Consider the following 21,562-nt stretch of genomic DNA (forward strand, 5'->3'; position numbering starts at 1 on the left):
GATCCCGCTGCAGCAGCCTCGGGTGTCCCTGCGGCCCGGGGCTCCGGGAAGGGCCGCGGGACGGAGCGCTCCGAGGGGACGGAGCCCGTGTGGCGGGGCCTGGAGCTCCCAGCCCGCCCGGGCCCGGTGCTAACGAGCTCCGAGCCCCGCTCCCAGCCCGCCCGGGCCCGGTGCTAGCGAGCTCCGAGCCCCGCTCCCAGCCCGCCCGGGCCCGGTGCTAGCGAGCTCCGAGCCGTACCCGGGGCACTGGCCCGGGCGCGCCCCCTCCCCGCTCGGCCCCTGCTGCTCCATTTGCCCGGGCTCAATTAGCTCTGGGACCGTCCAGTCCACCCCATGACCGAACAGCACCGTGGCACGTCCGGTCGTTCCCTAAACCCGCCCGCAGCCGGTGCCCGTTCGTTTATTGACTCCCTTGTCCCCCGCAGGCCCGGCCGCCCCACGCCGCTCCCCAGGGCAGGATAACGTGAGGGCGGCCCGGCGCCATGGACGGCCCGTGCGCGGGTTGGCTCCGGCCCGCCGGAGTTTCGGCGCTGCGGCTCCGCCACCGCCCCTCGTGCTGGGGGAACGGGGCGCGGCGCGGCTCGGCCGGGCAGCGGCAGCAGCGGCAGCAGCAGCAGCGGGCTCGGGGCCAGGGCCAGGGCCCGCCGCGGTAGCAGCGAGCTCGGGCCCAGAGCTCGGAGCGCGGCGGGCCCGGGGCGGGGCGGCTCTCGCGAGAACCGCGCCGGCGGCCATTTTGCCATGGATTGGCGGCGGGGCGGAGCCGCGGCGCTGCCCGCGGGAGCGGAGGAGGTGGAAGAGGAGGAAGAGGAGGAGGAGGAAGAGGAGGAAGAAGAAGAAGAAGAGGAGGAGGAGAAGAAGGAGGAGGAGGAGAAGAGGAAGAAGGAGGAAAAGAGGAAGAAGGAGGAAAAGGAGGAGAAGGATGAGCCGCGGGCGTCCCCCCGCCTTCCGCTGCTGCTGACGACGGCGCTCGGTTCAGCCTGCTGCGGGCTCCGCGCCGCGCCACCGGCCATGGTGCCCAGCGAGGAGAACCAGCTCGTCCCCAAAGAGGTGAGGCGGGAGGCGGAGGCGGCGGGCGGTAGGCCCGGGGCGTCGGCCCCGACCGAGAAGGAGCGGAGGAGGCCCGGCTCGGCCCGGCCCGGCCTGGCTCGGCTCCGCTCCGCTCCCTCCCTGCGCGGCCCGGCGGGCGCGGGCCCGTCTTTGTGCGGGGCCGGCGGCGGTGGTGCGCGGGTGAAGGGGCTGGCCAGGGGAGGAGGAGGAGGCCGGGGCTGAGCCCGGGCTGCGCAGGGCCCCCGGCGGCCCGAGGGCTGCACCTGTCCGCCCCGCGGCATGCGGGGAGCCCGGCCTGTGCGGCGGCGGGGCCGGGCCGGGTCGGTGGCACGGGGCTGGAGGCAGCGGGGCCGCTCCTGCCGGCCAGAGCGTCTCGGCCGAGGGGCAGAGCAGGAGCCGGCCCGGCGGGTCTCGGTCGAGGGACAGGGACCGAGGGGCAGAGCAGGAGCCGGCCCGGCGGGTCTCGGCCGAGGGACAGGGACCGAGGGGCAGAGCAGGAGCCGGCCCGGCGGGTCTCGGCCGAGGGACAGGGACCGAGGGGCAGAGCAGGAGCCGGCCCGGCGGGTCTCGGCCGAGGGACAGGGACCGAGGGGCAGAGCAGGAGCCGGCCCGGCGGGTCTCGGCCGAGGGACAGGGACCGAAGGGCAGAGCAGGAGCCGGCCCGGCGGGTCTCGGCCGAGGGACAGGGACCGAGGGGCAGAGCAGGAGCCGGCCCGGCGGGTCTCGGCCGAGGGGCAGGGGCCGGGTGCGGGCCGGCTCCGCGCGTCCTGGAGCGCCGCAGAACGGGCGGCAGTGCCCGCGGTGCGTGCCGGAGGGAATGGGTTGAACTGCGGCTTGTTTCCTTTATTCTGGGCCCCTCATCTCTCCCCTGCTGTGGCGAGAAGGGGAAAGGCTTTCTGGCCATAGGCTGGAGATAAGAGCCCGAGTGAAAGAGGAAGGCGAAGCCTCTGTCCTGCAGCGATAGGCGACTGACACGTGTCAAGTTGGAGCGATACTGTGCAGGGGAAGGAGCTCGAGTGATGGCATGAAATGTTGGGAAACAGCTGCTGGTAGAATAGTATCAGCAGAAACTTTGTTTCCTGAGCAGGTACACTTACGCGGTTTGCCAACTTTTCTGACAGTTTTGCAGTTCTGATAAATTTCTCAAACCCTTCCCGTTGTTTCTCGTCAGACGTCGGTGTTTGTTGCGTTTTACCTGTTCCGTCCCGTGTTCTTCCAGGAAGCTTTGTCAGGCAAGGGCTTCGTTTTCGTGGAGCTTAGCAAAATGAGATGCTGATCCTTAAATGGTATTCTTGAGTAGATCTGAGAAGCAAATAACAGCGCTGAATATTAGAAGCAATGTTTTGTGCAGGCAGATGTGCATGTAAACACAGGATATATGTAGGAAAAAGGTAACTTTACCTCATTTCCTATCTTAAAATACTAAGGTTTAAAGAATTAAATTTTTCATCTTTACAGGAAAGTGAAATCTCCAGAAGCTTTAAAAAAGAGATGGAGTGTAGTAGCTAATATGCTTAAATATCAGCTTTTAACAAAAATCTTCAAAAATATAAAACTAGGGCCAGAAGACAGAGTAGCTGATATACTTAAAGATTTCATTTTAAAACCAAGGAAACATACAGAGAAGGGATAGTGGCAGGAGAAACATTGTGGCAGTGGCTGTAGTTTGGTGGAATAGACAAGGTATTAATAAAAGCAGCTAGCCAAGGCTGTGTCTTTAGTTTAGGTATTAATAGTATCCCCCTTGGCTTTAGAGTTGTATTCAGAATATACTTATGATTCAGATGTGTATTTTTAACTGACTCATTGGACGAAGCTTTTGAATGCACTTTTATCTGGGGGGGGGGGGAGTATGGGGAAAGGGAGGAGATGAATATATGTGGTTATAGATATGGGAATCTTAAACAAACAGTGTGAAATCTTATAAACTTTGTACATTGATAATGCTAGCAGGAGTTGTTTTTTCTCAGCAAGTTTTTTCAACTTCTTTATTGTGTCTCAATGCATTTTTAAAGTAAATGAAACTGTACAGAATATTATTGAAATGAAATTGAGAAAGAAAACAGATGAACTATTTGTGTTAAGCCCATCTGGTTATATCTATATATATGTTGTAACAGAAGTTTGTCTTCAACTTTTCCAGTGTTTTTCAGTATATCGTTCTTTTTTTTAGCAATAGGGAGTTTTAATGAACGCTACACTGCAGCATTGCCATTAAGTCCTTCTGAGATTCAGTAATAGTCCCATTGCAGAGAGCACTGAGTTATGGGTAAACAATTCTCCAGGTCTCTGGGTTATCAACAGCCTGCTCCTAAATATACCTATGATGCCCCTAAGAGCAGTTGGAGGCAAAGGAGATCGTTTGGAGTTTCAGCTGTGCCCTTCAGGGATGGATAAAGGATCACAGCTCATGGCTTTGTCCCTTCCCGGTGGGCTGGGTGCTGTCGCTTCTAACACTCACTGTAGTGCTGCTTCAAAGATTTCAGCTGGGCTCTGAACCACTCTGCTGAAGATGAGCACACAGCCAGATATTCCTTGGCATTCCAGTGCGAAAGAACAAGAAGAAATGTAATTATGTTTGCTTTAGGCTGGTTTAGGGAATGACTAATCATCCAAAGGAGTGGAAAAGGATTTTGGTTCTTGTCTACAAGTTACATGATGCCTTGGTAGATAAGTGGTAGGAGGTGTCTCTAAAACTACCAGCCTGTGTGTGGTGGAGTGGAAGGATGGGTATTGATTATGAGTCTTCAGTTTTTGTTTGTATCCTTATTTTTGTATATGTTAGCAGGAGCTCAGATTGCTGTTTGCCAAGGAGAATTGCTTGGGGTTTTTTCGTTAGTTTTTGTAAGCAGTAATACGGTCTTTTCATGGATACAAAGTGGATACAATGTTTCGCCACTGCACTTCAAATGTCTCTAATTAGGCACTCATGAAAAGTTTTGTTTTGGACATTGCATGGCTTCAGCTGCATCTCTGAAGTCCAGGTAATCAGGGCCCTGTTATTTTCCTTTGCTCATAACTTTGGGACACAGTTCTTTTTCCTTTGGAAGAGATGTACTAAAGCAGTTTCTAATAAACCAGTGTCAGGATTTCTTTTTGCACCAAGGTTTTTGCCTGGGCTATGCAGGCACGTAGTGAGTTCATTCTTGTATCCCCACTGCTGCCTAATGCTTTCCCAGCTGTTCCTGTAGTAGTGTGACCTGTAATTCCTTCTGGTGGGGGCAGTGAGAATCCCTGCTCACTGGATTTGGGGTTCAGTGTAAACTGGCCCCTGTTGCTTTTCCTTCCAATCTTCAATTACTTTGCTTTCTTCATCTAAAAGATGAAAAGATTCAGTTCAGTTTTCTTTTATATCCAGTAAACAGAAGGCACTGAGTAAAACACAGTTCATTGCTGCACCCTGGTAGGAAAATTTGAGCATTTTCTATGAAAATTGCTGTATTAATAGGTGTGGATTTTTACCCAGTAACCCTGGGAAGAGAGGGTGAATAGCATGAGTAAGATAATTATAGAAATAAGAAGAAAATTATGCTATCAGAAGGGAAAACATTTCTATGGCTTTCAGTGTTTATAACAGGAAAAGTTGACTTGAAACTTATTTTGGGAAAATCTACCTCAAATAGAAAACAATAAAATAATCTTATCAATACAGTTGGTGAGAAAGATGCCTATGTGTGTTTATTGATAATATAAGTGAACTTTACAAAGACTTATCGTGAAAATCAAGATGTGTGAGAACTTAATGAGTATTGGTCAGAATATGAGAAGTGTGTTCTGCTATGAGGTTTTTGAAGTGTTTGTGCTACTGATTAAATAAATGCTGTGCAGATGCTTTTTCAACATGTTTCAGCATGAACTATCCAAAGTATACCTGTCAGAATAAATAAATATATATAAATATATATGAATATATACTGGCTGCCATTAAATCAAGCAAGGTGGTGTGAGATGTCTCTCAGCTCACTAACGTGAGTCTTTTCATCCCTACACTAATGAATCCATTTTAATCTTCCTCACTGAACAAATCAAATGTGTCTCTTGATGGATATCATCCTGACTTCCTCATTAGAAGAGCGGGAATCTGATTAAGATATTTTGCAATTCTCTTAAGTAAAGGGATGCTGTTCTTTTCAGTGCTGATGACACCCTTGTTTTTTTCATTCCTGTGTATGAAAAGATTCTACAAGTGGTTACAGCTTGCATAATTTATCTGTTTTTCCTGTTTTCCCTCTCGTGTGCTCCATTAGAAAACATAAAGGTATGATTGTGACAACTAGAGAAACTGACTAATTCGTTGAGAAGGTATTTTGGAAATGAAACGTAGGAAACAAACAGAAAATCCACATGGAACTCCACAAATAATTTGTTCCTTGCAAACAGGCACTTTCTGAATGATGTTCATGTAGTTACTGAGTTTGGTGAATAAAGCTTGGGAGTAGAATTCAAGAGCTTTCCCTGTTTTTTCCAGCCACTGGCTTTCCAGTAAACGGTAGTTTACTTCCCCTCGCTGTCATCTGGGCATTTAATCTGCAGCATAGAAAGATGATCAGGATAATGAAGTATCAGCACTTCCAGACCATCTGATGAAATGTTTTTGCCTAAGAGGTACCAGCTGCCTGATGGGCCGCACTTGGTACTGGAACCTCAGACTGTAAATGCTGCTGGAGGAAGTTACTACTCAGGAGAATAATCTAACTATTAAATATTAAAATAACTAAATACTTTTTTTTTCCCTGCAGTGATACATTTTGAACATAACCACAAACAAGAAATGCCATTTTTTCTACTATTTGTGTGTCACTGGTGATTAAAATTTTGGAATCAAAAGCATCAGTAGTAAAAGTATAAACCTTATTTTTATTTGGTTTTTGTGCTACACACTGTTTCTCAGATTTGTAGTGAACTTTTTCCTAAACAGAGAATACTTCAGAGATTTGTCAGTGTTACATTCTATGCTCTTTTGAGCTCAGAGTATCCATATGCAACAAAAGTTTCCAGTGCTTTGTTTGTTGTCATTATGAAATAAAGTCCCCAAATGCCATTTTCTGTTCTTTTGAAAACCTGTGGATATAATCAATGGGGGCTTGTGTCATAGTTTTAAAATGTTAGTTGTACAAACACACACATACTGATGGAAATTATTATTGTGCTGCCTCTTCTTCTGATGGAATGTATTTACTTCAATATAACATTAGAACTTGTGGTGATTTACTGAAATAAACAAGTACCTTGACTTTGTGCTACCTTTGAATTACATGTTTAAGTCTTGTCAGATTTAAGTGGGAGTGGGGTGGGGTTTTATCCTAAACCTTTCCCCCCCAGTGGATTACAGTTGGTACTATAACACACTACATTATGTTCAGATGTTCGTGTATCCAGTCATAGCTTCATGCTTTTTGTTGTTTAAAATACGTTGGGTTTTATCTAAGAAAATAAAGGTGAAATTTACATCCATAAAAATAGAGTGATTGAGCTACATGTACGTATTCAGCCTTTTTATTCAGTTTGAAAAAGTTTTTAATTCTTTTGTGAACATTTCAAGCTGCTGTTTTACACTTTGCCCTTTAAGATTTAATATGGTGTACCTCTGGGTGAGCTGCCATTTAGCATTTTGTTATTTTTCTTGTCTTGAATGAAATATTCTTGAAACAATGCCACTAGTTACTAAAGAACTGATAATTGTGAGTATTAGTAAGTTACAGAATTTTTTTGTGGAGTTCTGATAAAATAACAATGAACTTGACCACAGTTTCAGGCAGTGTGAAATCCCAAGTTTTTTATTTTCTTTGGGGTTTTGCAATGCTTGGCAGGTAGTCAGCTTACACTGAGCAAATACTCTTGCACAGCATTGGCAGATGAAATAATTTCTAAAAAGGATGTTGTGCGTGTTCTAAAAATACTAAGGGGTGAAATTGGTACAGATCACTTGATTCAATATAATTGTTGAGATTGTGATCACAAGGATGCTTTAGGTGCTTCTGAAAAATGGCAGCAGATTATTTTTAGATTGGCATTTCTGTGAATAGCTTGGAGCTGGTTATCATGCTGCAGTTCAGGTGTAGCCTCTCAATAAACACGTCACGAAAGCTGCCTCAGGAACATGAGCAAGTGTGCCTGAATTGCTGAGGATTGGGGGATGCTCTGGTTCTAGAGCTTAATGACAAATATATTTGATACAGTGTGAAAGTTTTCCCAGTAAATGATGTCTGAACATGGAGATAGCATTTCCTGAAGAAGTTTGTCAGCGTGCTAGAGGAGCTAAAGGAATGGAAGGCAGCCGTGCTCACTGATTTGTGTGGGTGTTGGGTTGAGACCAGTAACAGTGAAGGAAAAGAAAAAAGAGCAGATACAGAAGTTCTTGTGTAGTACCTGGGTTTTGTAAATCAAATGCTTTCATTGGTTTACATGTGGAAGAATTGTCGAGGTCATTTCTCAATATGCATTGTCTGTCACCCCTGTTCCTTGTGTGGGGACACAGCTCCAGGGTTCTGTGTTCTCCCTGGAGCCCTTGGTGGCAGTGGCAGCAGGCTGGGTTTATGGCCAGGTGCTTCCATTGTGAGCTGGGCCCTTGGTTCTGTGCAGAATTCCCAGGGAGCTGCACAAAGAGTCCCAGCTAACACAGCTCGCTCTTCAGCCTCTCCTTCTCCTTTGCCAGCAGCAGCTGGACAGCTTAAAGTTAGAGAGTTGTGAAAGAATTGAAAACTACGCCTGTGGTCACGTACGTCTTAATGGCTGAACTGCACACGAGTTTTATAGCGTACGTGTCTGTTGGGGATTTTGTAGGGAAATAAACCTTCGTTTCAAAATTGTCCATGAAGAGAAAACTCTTCTGAGTACTGGTTTTGCTTAGAATCTTAATTTATTTTTATGCTAATGCTGCATTTGTAATTCAATCCAGCAGAAAGTTCTTCAGATTAGGAGCAGCAAAGGAAAATGTTTCCATAAAATTCATACTTGAAGAAATGAAGGGTAAGTCCATCCACTACTTCTGTGACTTTCCATAGGAGACAAATACTGCAACTGTTGGGTAATATATAAAAGTGTAGTGTCTTGTGTTCTCATATGCCCTTTTTTAGCTTTTATGGTTGTTTTTTTTTGAAGGAAAACCAAAGGAGCGTGCTGATGAGGAAGGTGGGCAGAAGTTACAGGCAAAGGAAGCTGTATAAAGATGAGGCTGTTTCAGATCTGAATGTAAAGGTTATACTGTAATGAATGTAGAGATAGTTTGTGAATGTGGAGAGCTTCATTGACATTTAATTCTTTCAGTTATTTCAGTGTGGTTGCAAAACCCTTTGCAAGTTCAACAGCTTTGGGTCAGAGGAGGAAAGAAAATAGGATCAGCTGAAATGAAAGCCTTTAACAATAAGGGAGTGAAATACTCACAATGTCCAATGGTTAAGAGATAACTATAGATATTTAAACTACTCTTTGTTACCCCTGAAGGAAACTGTGGTAGTTCTTGTGTGATCTGCAGGTATGACCAGGACATATTTGCACTCTTTTGTTACTGGCAGCTGCTTTGTTTGACTTTTCTTAAGAGAAGTATTTAATCTTGAATCACCTTAATTTACCGTATTTAAAAGGCGTAAGGAGATAAGTGTAAGAAGACTGGTTCTTCAGGATGTCCTTAGTAAGACATTCTAAAGTCTTCTAAAATAAGAAAAATACTTTCTGTAAAACTGAAAAGTGGATGTTTTGGTCTCTAGTTCAGCTCTCCCCAGGCATGTGTCCCCTCACACGATATTTTTTCCTGTAGCCTTTGGAGCAACCTCTAGGCTTGTTCTTATTTCTGGCCCCATCCCAACTTTTTTTGTCATTCCAGTTCTTTTGTTAGTGTTTCTTACAAATGACCCGGTAATATGTAGCAGTACGAACAAACTCTCAAAGGGAAACACTAGCCTCATAGCACACTCTATTTCTGAGGCATAGGGTTATTTTTGGACATGTTTGGAAAGTTGGAAACAGTAGACTTCAAAGTGTATATGTATTATAAAAATAATTTGTCCCTGTGCATTTTCTAGAAGTGACAGTTGACAGCTGGCATTCAACTGGTTCAGTGAGGTGACACTTCCAATTCTTTTAAACTAACATTTTGTTACTAAGGAAGCATTTCTGAGAAGGTGCCTTTGGAAACAATAATAATCTACACAAGGCAGAGAAGAGAGTAAAACATACACCCCGTTTTCCAAAGGGAACAAGAGGCTCTGCTACAGAACTGATTTTGTACCTCCTCCCTGAATTGGGTCATCCCCCATAAGGACAGCATTTATAGGGTTCACTTGGCATGGGTGTCAGTGTGACCAGGGCCGTGGTGTCAGTGTGTCCCACCTGGGCAGGGCCGTGGTGTCAGTGTGACCAGGGCCCTGGGTGTCAGTGTGACCAGGGCCCTGGGTGTCAGTGTGACCAGGTGCCCTGGGTGTCAGTGTGTCCCACCCAGGCAGGGCCATGATGTCAGTGTGTCCCAGGTGCCCTCTGGGATGTGCAGCTGTCACCCTGTGGCCACAGCAGCTGGCAGACACGGCGAGTGTGGCATGTGGGTGGGAGCATGGCATTGCCACAGCGGTGGCACTTTTTGCTCTCCTAGGCCTTTCCAAAGAGAAGGAAGGAGGAATTCCTGCTCTTGGCCTGTGAGCAGCAGCACCATTGACAGACTCATACCCTACCTAAGGGTGGAGGCTCTCATTTCAGTCTCTCAGATACCACAGAAAGTTGCAGTTAGGTCCAGGTGGTGCTGGTATTTAGTGATGTCAGCACTACTGCATGTAACACATGCATTTGAAATGCTGCTGCTCTGATGTACTCTGTTGGTACTCTTAACTCCCCTGAATATCCCACAGCAAACCAGGGAGTGGGCAAAGTTCAGTAATTCAGAAAAAGGTCAGAGTCAGGATATATATTCTTGAATTTTGATGGTATTTTAGGCTTGTTGTGAAGTAGCTTTTTTCCTTACTTGTAAAGGGACAGAAGACCTCTTTTTAGTTTCACTAGCTTCAAAACATTGTTTTTGGATTTTGCCTGAAGTCTCCCCAGGTATAATGAAGAATTGAAAGGTGAGGATAAAGTGTATTATTGAGGTACTCACAGACCTGATGCTTTAAAGTCAGTCAGATTCAAAATTAAATGATTGTGTCTCAAGGTTGTTCAGAATTTTTTTTACTTCAGGAAACGTTCCAATACAAGATGTATCAAGTTAACAGCTCAAAATGACTCTGTTTAAGACCTCCTGGGATCTGTGTTTTAAGAAGTGTATTCAGTTTGCCACAAGTGTGCTATAAAACATGTCTTTGTAAGTGTTTTGGTTCAGGCATTTGTAACAGGATTCTAAGTGTGCTATTCTCTCATTAACTCAGACTGGGCTGCAGCAAAGCACCTGTGTTGAGTAACACCTCGGTGCTCTGACAGGATTACTTTAGTAACCTGTACTCCAAAAAGAAGGTGCCTCTTTCCTCTAAAATAAAGCCAGATGTGAGTAGAACACCTGCTCGATGCTTTCCTCATTGCAAGGACCTTTGTCAACCTGTCCCACCTCCCGGGGCAGGGACCCTGCTCAGCTGTACCAGGGAAGTTGGCCTCTAAAAAGAGCTTCCTCAGGCTTGGAAAAAAAACATGGAGCATGAGTAGCTCCATGAGTAGAAGGGGGCCAGTTGTGGGTTGTAAGGACTCTCTGAAGTCCATGGTTCAAAAGCACAGGGTAGAAAGAGGGGAAATGATGGGAACGGGTGGAAATGGCACCCCCAGTGCTCACTGACTGTGCTCCCCTTACTCACTGTCTGTTGGAAAGATCTCTGATCTTTGCATTTCTGCAGAGAGCAGTGCTGTCAGCACATATCCAGTGTGGCATTTAATGGATTAGACCTCTTGAAATAGGTGAAAAATTTTCCTAAATTATGCTTGTGGATTCTCAGGGGGCTGATCTGATAGTAGTTTGTCATTGCTGAGAGAAAAAGAAACATTCAGACACTAGCGATGGTTCAGCTTCTGAACAGAAGCTTGTTTCAACTACGTGATGGTATTTCAGAAGTAAAAGGTACAGATCCAGACTACTTGTGTGTCACTGAAGCTCCCAGATTCCACTTACTCTTGTAATTGCTGGAAGTGTGCATCCAGTCCCTTCACAGGCCTGGAATGTGCACCCTGGAGTTTGCCCAGCAGCGACGTGACACGCAGCAGTCACTGGTGTGGGCTTCCCGTGACAGGCTGAAGTTGCTACATTAGGTTTGAGAATTGCTGTCTTAGGCTTAATCATCCAAGTAATTCTGGGAATATAAACTTGATGTCTGCTGCTTGCTACTGATCTCTTTGTCTTCCCTCTGTACTGCAGTGATTCATGAGAATTATTTACAGGTGTGGACATGTAGAATCTTCTCTAGTGGTGATCCTTTTAAGTCTCAGTCGGCCATTAACTGTACTTGGCAGTAAAACTTGACACATCTGTTGGTTCAACTCTTGACCTGGAATTTGGAAATACTGGGTAGAATTTGTATGAAGTTTGACCTTAGCTTTAGGTTTTGCTTTCAATCTCTGAAAATAATTTTATAAAAATGAAGCAGGAGTTAAAATAGTGAAATGCTGCTATAGAATTTTAATTAACTCAGTGATTCAAGGCTGAAAAACAGCAAGCCACATCTAAATGCAGTGTTAAAACCACTGCAGTTCTACATATGAATATTGTTGTGACAGATCTAGTAACACTCTATTTTTATTGTTCCTTTATTTTCAACAAATACAGAACCTATATGGTCAAAGCAAATGTCTGTCTTGCAGATGACTAACTAATGACTAATAACAATGCTGCCTTTGTGTATGCAGAAATACAGCTTGAGTTGCTTCAGTGCAACAACGCGCTTTGTGCTCTGCGACTTGCAGGTGCAGATCTTCCATGGAAGAAAGATGAAGTATGTTTTAGAAAGGTACATGGGGTGTAAATTCTTGTGTAGCATGGCCCTCCAGAAGTCCACCCAGGTCAGACCTGTGTGTTGATTGTATGTTTGTATTGTAAAGAGTCTTTTGTAAGTCTGGTCAAATAGTCAGAAATCTTCTACATGCAGGTTTATCATCATCACCTTTCTAGAAATGGAGCAGTGTAAAGGGCCAGTAGCATGGTTTGGGTTGGGAGGGACCTTTAATATCGTCTAGTTCCACCCCCTGCCATGGGCAGGGGCAGCTTCCACTAGACCTGGTCACACAGAGCCCCATCCAGCCTGCCTGTGAACACTTCCAGGGATGGGGCATTCCACAACTTCCCTGGGTAACTTATGCCTCGCCACCCTCATGTAAAGAATTTATTCCATATATCTAGTGTAAGGTTCCTCTCTCAATGTTAACCCAATACTCCTTGTCTTGCCACTACAGTTCTTGATGAACAGTTACTCTCTGGCTTCCTTGTAGGCCCTTCAGGTCCTGCTGCTGTGAGGTGTCTGTGCAGCTTCTCTTCTCCAGGCTGAAGAGCCCAGCTCTGTCAGCCTGTCTTTGCTGGGCAGGTACCCCTGTCCCCTTATTGACTTCATGTCCCTGCTCTGGACTTGCTCCAACACTTCCATGTGTGTTGTGGTCACACACACCACACATCCTGTGCTGTGGGCACCAGAAATGTGCCAGCACTTGTGGTGGGGCTCACAGGTCAGAGTGGAGGAGCAGAACCCCCCTCCCCTGACCTGCTGCTCACGCTCCATTTGCTGCAGCCCAGGATACACTTGGCTCTCTGGGCTGCCAGCTCACACTGCTGGCTCATGGCAAGTTCTTCATCAGCCATCACCCCCAGGTCCTTCTCCTCAGGGCTGCCCTCAGTCACTTCTCTGCACAGCCTGTAGGTGTGTTTGGCACTGTCCCAGCTCAGGTGTAGGACCTTGCACTTTGCTTTGTTGTGATTGATGAGGGTCACACAGGCCAGCTCTCAAGCTCTCAGTGTCCCTTAGGATGGCATCTCTTCTGTCCAGCAGGCTGACAGCACTGCCCAGCTTACGGTCATCAGCAGGCTTGCTGAGGGTGCTCTCCATCCCGCAGGATTCCCACCCTCAGCAAGATGGAGTGGCTCAGGATAAAGGCGTCAGTGTTTCAATATTTTTTTAAAATTACAGTTAACAGATGAAATTACAATTTCAAATATCTGCTGACCAATATGTTAGCCTGAGAAGACTTCTGTGCTAAAATTACTGTGGGATGATTATGTGGATTGTAGCCTTAATTAGCAGTCTGCATTTGCCTTTTAGGTGCTTATGCAGTTTAGGGTCTGCAGCTTGTTTTCCTGAGCCACTGGTATATTATGTCACACTTTGGCAAAGTAGCAGCTTGGAGCTTTGAGGACTTCTCCCAAGTACTGGATAGATGTGCTTGCTACCAGAGTAGTTGCTCTTACTTCTTGTGAGGAAAAGGCAGTAAGGTGTTTGTGCATTTGCCTGTGAATGAATAGTGTGCATGTTAATTTGAAAGCCTTGAACTGTGTAGTTAATGTGCCTATTGATTTTGTGAGGTGTAATAAGTAATTGGCTTGGTGCATTCCAGAGTAACTTTTATCAGGATAAAATTAAGCAACTTTATAGAAGACCTTTGGTCTCTTAATTGTACCTTAAATGTGTCTCTATGCTGAGAGTAGCTTTTTTGTAAAATGTAGAATGGCGCTAGTGGTTATTATAAGATTTATTGGGAGTGTTTGAGTGAACACTTTCATTGCAAAGTAGAGAATGCTGCATGTGAGAGATGGACACATCCTTGGATTTCAGCAAGGCCGGGTGCTGTGTCCTGCGCTCGGGCCACAGGAGCCCCGTGCTGTGCTGGAGGCTGGGGGAGAGGGGCTGGAGTGGAAAAGGAGCTGGGGCTGGGGGCTGGCAGCAGCTGAAAGTGGCCAAGGAGGCCCATGGCAGCCTGGCCTGTGGCAGCAGCAGCGGGGCCAGCAGGGACAGGGCAGGGACTGTCCCCTGTCCTGGGCACTGCCGAGGCACCTCGAGTGCCGCGTCTGGCTCTGGGCCCTCGGTTCAGGAGGGCATCGGGGGCTGGAGCGAGTCCAGGGAAGGGCAGCGGAGCTGGGAGGGTCTGGAGGGTGAAAGCCCCGTGAGGAGCAGCTGAGGGAGCTGGGGGTGTTGGGGCTGGAGAAAAGGAGGCTCAGGGGGGACCTTGTCACCCTCTAGAAGGGGCTGACAGGAGCGGGGAGCCAGCTGGGGATCGGTCTCTCCTCCCAGGCACTGGCACAGGGTGAGAGGACACGGCCTGGGACTGCAGAAGGGGAGGGTCAGCTGGCACATCAGCAGCACTTTCCTCACTGAGAGGATTGTCAGGGCTTGGAAGGGGCTGCCCAGGGGGGGCTGGAATCCCTGTCCCTGCAGGTGTTCACAAAACAAGTGTATGTGGTGCTTGGTGCCATGGTCTAGTTGGTTTGGTAATGGTCAGTTAAAAGTTGGAAGTCAAAAAACTTTAAAGTCAATGATCTTGGAAGTCTTTTCTGTCCTAAATAGTTTTGTGATTCTGTGACTTGTGATTTGATTTGTCACAGAAGCTCTCAGTTATTTCTAAAATTTCTGAACATAATATAAACAGTATAATTTGTAAATCTCATTTGTTTGATCTGTGTACTTGAAATTTGTTTAGTGAAGTAGCTCTTGAAAATCTTCAAGCAGACCCTAACTGAAAAAACAGGAGCTGAGAAGCCAGCACAGGAATATTTTTATAAAAGAAGCAACAGGTAGATAGTTCTGTGCCTGTGATACCTGGAGCCTGTCCTCCCCTTGCACCCTCCACTGTGTGCACCAATTCAAATAGCACATTACAAAATTACTCGTGCCCCTGTGTGTACAAGACTTGGCTTGCCTGTCTCTGGAGAGAAGGAATTCAGGCTAAAGTCAGGGTTCTTTGGAATCCCTGATTAGGAGGAAAATTGGAAGTCTTAATTAAGTCTTTGGCACAGGGCAATGTATTTGATAATATTACAAATCAGCAGTTTCAGATTCGCAGTTCTAGGACTTTATTCACCTTTGGGTGATTTTAACAAGATGTACATGACTTTTGATTAAGAGCAGGTAAAACCAATAAGCAGCAAAACATTTAAATTGTGTGATTTAAATCTGAAATCTCTCAAATCTGAAATTACAGACTAGTGTGTAAAGGAAACTGCTAGACATGGTCTGGCCATATTAAAACTTCCAAACTGGATCTTCAGTTCTCAGCACGTGAAGAAAGAAAATCTTGCCTTATTTGTAATCCTGCTGAGAAATTAAATGCAGTAGTCTAATTTGGGCTATTTTTGTAGGTGATTTGTGGGGGCAAATAGGGCATGTCAGTAAAGATCATGTCAGTGGTTTTTGTTTTGGTAGTCATTACTGAGGGCGCAGTTGAAGGAATTTGGAGATGAGCAGTGATGTTATGAGCATCTTCCTTCTCACTTCCTGTTTTTCTTTTCTGGAAAAATACAGAGTGCACCACTTGAGATTCAGAAACTGGTTAATTTGATGTTTAGTCAAAAAACAGTTTTGTGCAGTTAATGTTTGTTGTTGAATTTTTGATGATACATCAGAGATAGGAAGGCAGGCTTTCTTTAAGAGTGGTAGGAATAAAGTCAGTAACTTCATCTCTTTACTACCTTCAGCTGAATATTTCAGAATGGGCTCATGGTAATAAAACTTCCCTACAGGAAATAATCCAGGCATGAAAGAACAGTTTCATATGAAACTGGACAGCTTCATGATTTGTAAATACAATAATTGTATTGTAATAATTGTAAATACAATAATAAACTGAATGACAGGGTTATATGCTAATCCTACCCTTGAACCGTGTGAGGTAAAATATTTGCCTATGTCTGTGGCATGTTTTAAAGATAATCAAGAAAAGTGTTAGTATGAATTTGTATCTTGAATTGTTATTTACATTTTCTTATCCATTCGCTTCTTACTTTATGAAATGTAGTCTGTATATTGTTTACATTAACTGACATTTAAATTAACTGACATTGTCTGTAACACTGCTCCTGTGATAATTTAAATATTAAAATAGGCTATTCCTTCTTGAGTTATTCTGTGAATGAAGTTTCCGAACTCTGTAATGATATTTTTTTATACTATAAAACTGTCTTTATATAAAATAAAAGTCAATTTACAACTTTCAATTATTATGGCTTGTTAATTTTGTTTTCATATACTATAGGATATGTTTTGGAGTTGCAGACAGAGTATCTTTGCTGAAATGAAGAAGAAATTTTCACAGGTAGACAGATGAAATCAACTTTGTAAAATGATAACGAAGAAACATAATAACAGCATGATGCTTTAGTTTCTATTTATTTTAACGTGAGCATGAGCTATTGACATGAAACGCTCTGTGCATGTTCTTGAATCCAAAGATGATGCACGTATTAAATTCAGTCTTAATGGTAGCTTCAAATTGGTTATGTGTTTCTGTGCTTTGACACTGGTGTGTGAGGCTGAGCATTAAAAAAAAGGAATTGTTTTGTTCTCACAATGTATCAGATTATGAAATGGTTAAAATTAATTTCTGTGTTTCTCTTGTGGGCTTGGTTTGATAACAGAGTAGCTGAGGGATCTATCGCTGGCCAGTCTTGCTTTTCACGTTGTTTCTGTAGTAAAGTAGCCCAGACAAGGTGTTGCTTTGTTGTCTCCTGGCTCAGCTGGTGAGTGTGGATGCTCTCCGTGAGTAGAGTTGGGCTGAGGTTATTTTTGCTTTATCTATTTACTACTAACAGCTTGAAGCGGTGGCTGTGTGAATGAATGACAGCTTAATAGTGTTTGCTTTACAGAGCCTGAGTTAAACCAGTTCAGTCTGTCAGAATTACATCTGTGAACAAGGAAGAGAGGGTTTGTGTGACATGCAACATCCAGCAACCCAACAGCAAATCTCTAATGGTCCATCATTTGTTCCCTCCATGTTATTGCCACCCCTCAGATGCTGTGTGCCCGATTATTTCCCTAGCAGCTGTGGTACAAGTCACGTCACCAGGCAGGGTGGCAGGGCAGGTGGGGGTGGCAGGAGGACTTGGCAGGGACTCCCTGCTGGCACTGGCACAGGGAATTGAGCCTGCAGTGGGGAACTGCTCCTGACGTGATCAAACACAGCAGCAATACAAAATCAGTGTGGGGATAGTGAAATCCAAATGAACTGCTGTTTTCTGAGGTGGAACTATATAAATAGCAGCGTGTAAATATAGGTTGATCTTACAAGTTTGTTGGGTCTTAGCTGCTGCTCACCTTCTCAAAAAAAAAAAAATCAGGAAAGAAGTCCACTGAACAAGTTTTACCTTCTCTTTCCTAACCACACAGTGAAAGAAAGAGCTTGCTTCTTCAGCAAAAAAAGAAACACTCCCTCCCACCTAAAAAAAAGATGCAGTGCTGGGAAATTTCATGGAAAAAGCCCAGGAGAAGTAATCACTGGTGAAATTTAATTTTAGTCTACTTAAGCACAGCCCTGTGTTTCTCTGTGGGTGCTGTAGATGAATGTGAGGATATAATACATCAAAATTACTTTGACTTCCAAATTGTGTTTTCTTCTTAATGTGTGGTTAATGTTTCAGGAATAGTTTTGCGTGTCTTTTTGGAAAGCAGTTCATAAATGTAAAATTCTCCCATAAAGATGAAATGGATGAAGTGTTACAGATTTGCTGCAAATGGTGCTTTGAATCTTTTTGAGCATGCAGTTAATGAAGGCTTCCACACAGGATATTTCATTTGAGAAACCTAAAGAAATTGGACTCTGGCATCTTAGAAAAAATCCTAGTCAAAAGCAAGCTAGCGTCAGATTGGGTCGAGGGTGGTTTTATTTGCCTTTCTGTAACCACTTTTTTGTGAGGCTGATAGGAATAGATGCTGCAGTCAGCTAACATTTTATTCTATCCTTGTGTGAACACTGCCAGCAGATCTTCACTGTAGTGAAGGCATGCAGCATCAGCTGGAATGGCCGTGCTCCTTTTCCAAGGGTTTGGTGATGTAAGAGCTCTCAAAAGGAGCTGTAGCACTTTGGTGGTGCTCATCTGCTTTGTGAGGCTCATTATGTAGAAATACAGCGGATTCTGAAGGTGTCCAGACCTTCTTTGTACTTCTGTATTCTCTAGAAGCTGCTTGTGATGTTTACTGAGAGTTTGAGCATGAACATAATTATTGCCATTTGTTGTTCTTATCCACTGAGAATCACGATAGCCACACACTGCATGTGGTTTTTTGCCTTTTTGGATGCCATGGCCTTTAGCCATGGGCTGAGATTTGGGCACTGTGACAATGCATTACTAATGCTTCTGTGTGTTACAGCTTGAAAAGGCTGATTCCCTGAAGGACTGATTCCTTTTACTTACCTGATCCTTCCCTATCAAATGTGTATTTAATTATCAGTTATTCCTTCTCGATCTACAGTTTTGGATAATTAAGAGAATTAATTGATTGTGCTTAGATGTTCCTGGGTTTTCAGTGTTGGAGAAATGCCATTTTTCTTGACTTACCTGGGTCTGTAAACTTTTTTTATTACTCCATTGCCACTTTCATTCAAGATGGTTATTGTTCTGATTTCAGCTACATTGATGTTTCTGTTTAAACTCCCTTTATCCAGTAGCCATTTGTCAGTGCTAATTTTCTTAATTTGTTCAGGCAGAAGAATATCTCCTGCAACTCAGCCAGCAGTGGAGTTAGTAGGAAATTGGTGGCTTGATTACAAAACTTTTTGTTTAGTGGTCAGGTCAAGCCACCTTGGAAGCTTGCAAATTTTCTGGGTTGCATTCCTGAAAGTCACAAATGGTATATTCTGCCTGGCCAGAATTTATGATTGTGTCAAAGCAAAATATGAGCTGGAAGTGATGACTTGGAAGTCTGTTCCCAGTTTTGAAGCAGTCTTCTATCTGCTTGCTGGCTGAAATTCTGTGTGGAAGCTGAGCGGTTTCTGTGTCCCCACAGCCGTACAGATTCCTTCTTGTTCCATAAAAATGGAGCTTGTTTTTATGGATCTTTTAAAAATGGAAGGTTCTTCATTTTCTCACGCTTACTTTGGAAAACAAAGTCCAGTTTTAGGAGCCTTAGGTTTTAGAAGTGTAGTGTGTTTTATCGGTGAAGGCTTGTTTGGACTGTTGAGTAAAGCTGGGTTTGCCCGTGTGCTGTCGTTGCAGGCGGAGTGTGCTGCGGAGGAGCCGCGGGTGCTGTGTATAATCCAGGACACCACCAACTCCAAGACGGTGAACGAGCGTGTCACGCTCAACCTGCCGGCCTCCACGCCGCTCAGGAGGCTCTTCGAGGACGTGGCTGCCAAAGTGGGCTACGTGAACGGCTCCTTCCATCTGGTGTGGGGCAACGGGGACGGCGTCACGGCCACGGTACGGAGCTCCCTGCGGCCGGGAGCCCTCCTGGGGCTCGTGCAGCGCGTGCTCCGGCTGCACCATGGCAGGATGCTGTCTGTTTAATCATTAAACAGAAACTAATATCATCCTTCAGAGGCAGTATTAGTTCTGGTTATCAGCATGTGTTTTTAATAACCATACCCATGATAAATAGTTCCAGAGTCCTGGGATCTCATTTGAGAAATGTTTTCTTCTCAGCAGCAGCGTGTTGTGTAGTGAGTCCTGTTTCTTGGACCTATTTGAATATATTATAGAATATATCATATTAAAATGACTTATGTCACTCTTATGCTTTATTGTTAAATCAGTATTGATTTTAGTTAATATTATTTCTGTAGATACACCTAGAAAACTTTCTAAGATTTGTTAACATACAGACGTGAGTTTATTTCAGGTCATTCCTGCTGAAAGTATTTTTTTTTCTTTTAAAGAAAAAAGTGTCTGCATTCTATAGAGGACCCTGGATAATATGAGATAATATGAGAAACAGACCCGTGTCTTGACTCCTGAATAGATTAACCGACTGTTAAGATTAACAGTCAATTATGTGCATTAGACTGTAATGTTTCTTAAACTGTTCTCAGGTGATTTCAGTACTGATGATGTGTGTTTTGTTTGCTGGATAATTATTTCTTTTCATGAGGTCTTACTGTGTCGGCAACCACATCAAGCAATGTACTTGGATGAAATCTGTTAATTGCATATAGATCTGTTTCTAAAAAGTGTTGTTTCTGTTGTTTTATTCTTTTTTTATCAGACTCCAATAGATCAGAACAGTGACAAAACCATTCTTGATGCTGGTTTTGAGCCAGGGAAGAAGAACTTTCTGCATTTGACAGACAAGGATGGTGAGCAGCCTCACGTAATGCAGGTGAGTCAAATCTTCACTCAGCTACATAAGCCAGTGTTGGGGGAGAGATGTGTGTTCTTTGGAGTGCTTGTGTAAGAGCAGAACTTGAAATAAAACTGGGCTGAGTATTTTGTCCTAAGCTTCTTTGGGGACCTTCTCAACAGACTTTGGCTGTATTTGCATCTATATTCACATTTCTCCTGAGTGGGACCAATTCCATTAGTAATGATTTGCTGTCATTCTGTTCATGCTCATCAGATTCTTACGTGATGTTTGCTGCAAGGAATTTTCTAAGGTTGTGTAGTTAGTTAATCTTTGGCTCATTCAGGGAGAAGTCTTAGCAATACACATTTAGTCATATATCCAATCCCTTTCCTCTAGTTGTTTGGAAGCAATATTAGGCCTTTCTGGCAGAATTCTCAGAAATGGCAGCCCTGCATCGACAGCAGTTAGCTGCTTTCACATTTACCTTTATGGAAAAATAAATATATATGTATAAAAGAGAGTTGGCAGTGTTGCTAGAAGCCACTGTTTGCCATAACAAGTATTTTGAAATTTCCATTTCTCAAATACACGCTACACACAGCTGCAATATATTCAAATCAAGGATTGGATAGACTAGTGATATATTAAGATTATTACTTCTTGTATCAGCACAATGCTGTCTTAATTAGCCTTTGTTGTGGAGTTTGATTACCTGACAAAGGGAAAAAAGCCACATGTAAATATTTGTACTCGAGATCAGAATTTAAGAATGATTCTGAAAGAGTAATGGAGTAAAATTTGTATATCTGGAAAAAATCTAATTCTGTATTTCAGTGCAGAAAACTTGAGGCACAGGAGATACTAAATTGCCAACTTGCTTGTTGTGTGCATTGTAATACTGTGGTTGGTTGTGCAGGGTTCCAAAGGACCTTTCCTTCTGCCAGTGCTAAAAACAATGTGTCAAGGGCTTGAGAATATGGAGGGCAGAACTAAAGTTCAGCTGTGTATCTGCAATTTTGAAAAAACTGTGTGATGTGCCTAGCAAAATTGGTTTCTCAGCTATGAGAGCAAGGCAAATCTCTTGTCAATAAAAGGTGCAGTCTGACTTGTGCGTGCACTGGGTGTGTTTGTGTTTCCAGGAGGAGTCGGGGGCTGCGGAGGATGGAGCACAGGAGAGATTCATAGGCCCCCTTCCCAGAGAAGGCTCCATGGGATGTAGCAATGACTATGTCAGTCAAACCTATTCTTATTCTTCAGTCCTGAGCAAGTCAGAGACAGGTATGCTGTTCTCTCTTGTAAAGCCAATGCTAGTTTGTAATTAATTTAGGACATTTCCAAAAGGCAGAACCTTAGGATGTTTTTTT

The 21,562-nt window shown here is 44.4% G+C and overlaps 1 protein-coding gene across 3 annotated transcripts in view; it reads left to right on the forward strand.

The window, feature by feature from the left end:
- Positions 1-593: 593 nt before the first annotated feature.
- USP47 (ubiquitin specific peptidase 47) overlaps positions 594-21,562 on the forward strand; it is a 50,743-nt gene continuing 29,774 nt past the window's right edge. Inside the window, exons 1-5 of one of the 3 annotated variants that reach the window (XM_086895314.1) lie at positions 724-1,047; positions 16,180-16,239; positions 19,136-19,339; positions 20,121-20,234; positions 21,338-21,476. In XM_086895314.1, the coding sequence (XP_086751440.1) occupies positions 739-1,047; positions 16,180-16,239; positions 19,136-19,339; positions 20,121-20,234; positions 21,338-21,476 (826 nt within the window). In that variant the 5' untranslated portion in view covers positions 724-738. Of the gene's footprint in view, positions 1,048-7,945; positions 8,017-16,179; positions 16,240-19,135; positions 19,340-20,120; positions 20,235-21,337; positions 21,477-21,562 lie in introns of those variants that run through there. The other 2 variants (XM_086895317.1, XM_086895315.1) reach the window with 2 other exon arrangements.

Source organism: Cyanistes caeruleus, chromosome 6 (genome assembly GCF_971803275.1).
Source record: "Cyanistes caeruleus chromosome 6, bCyaCae1.hap1.1, whole genome shotgun sequence".
Classification (NCBI taxonomy): domain Eukaryota; kingdom Metazoa; phylum Chordata; class Aves; order Passeriformes; family Paridae; genus Cyanistes; species Cyanistes caeruleus.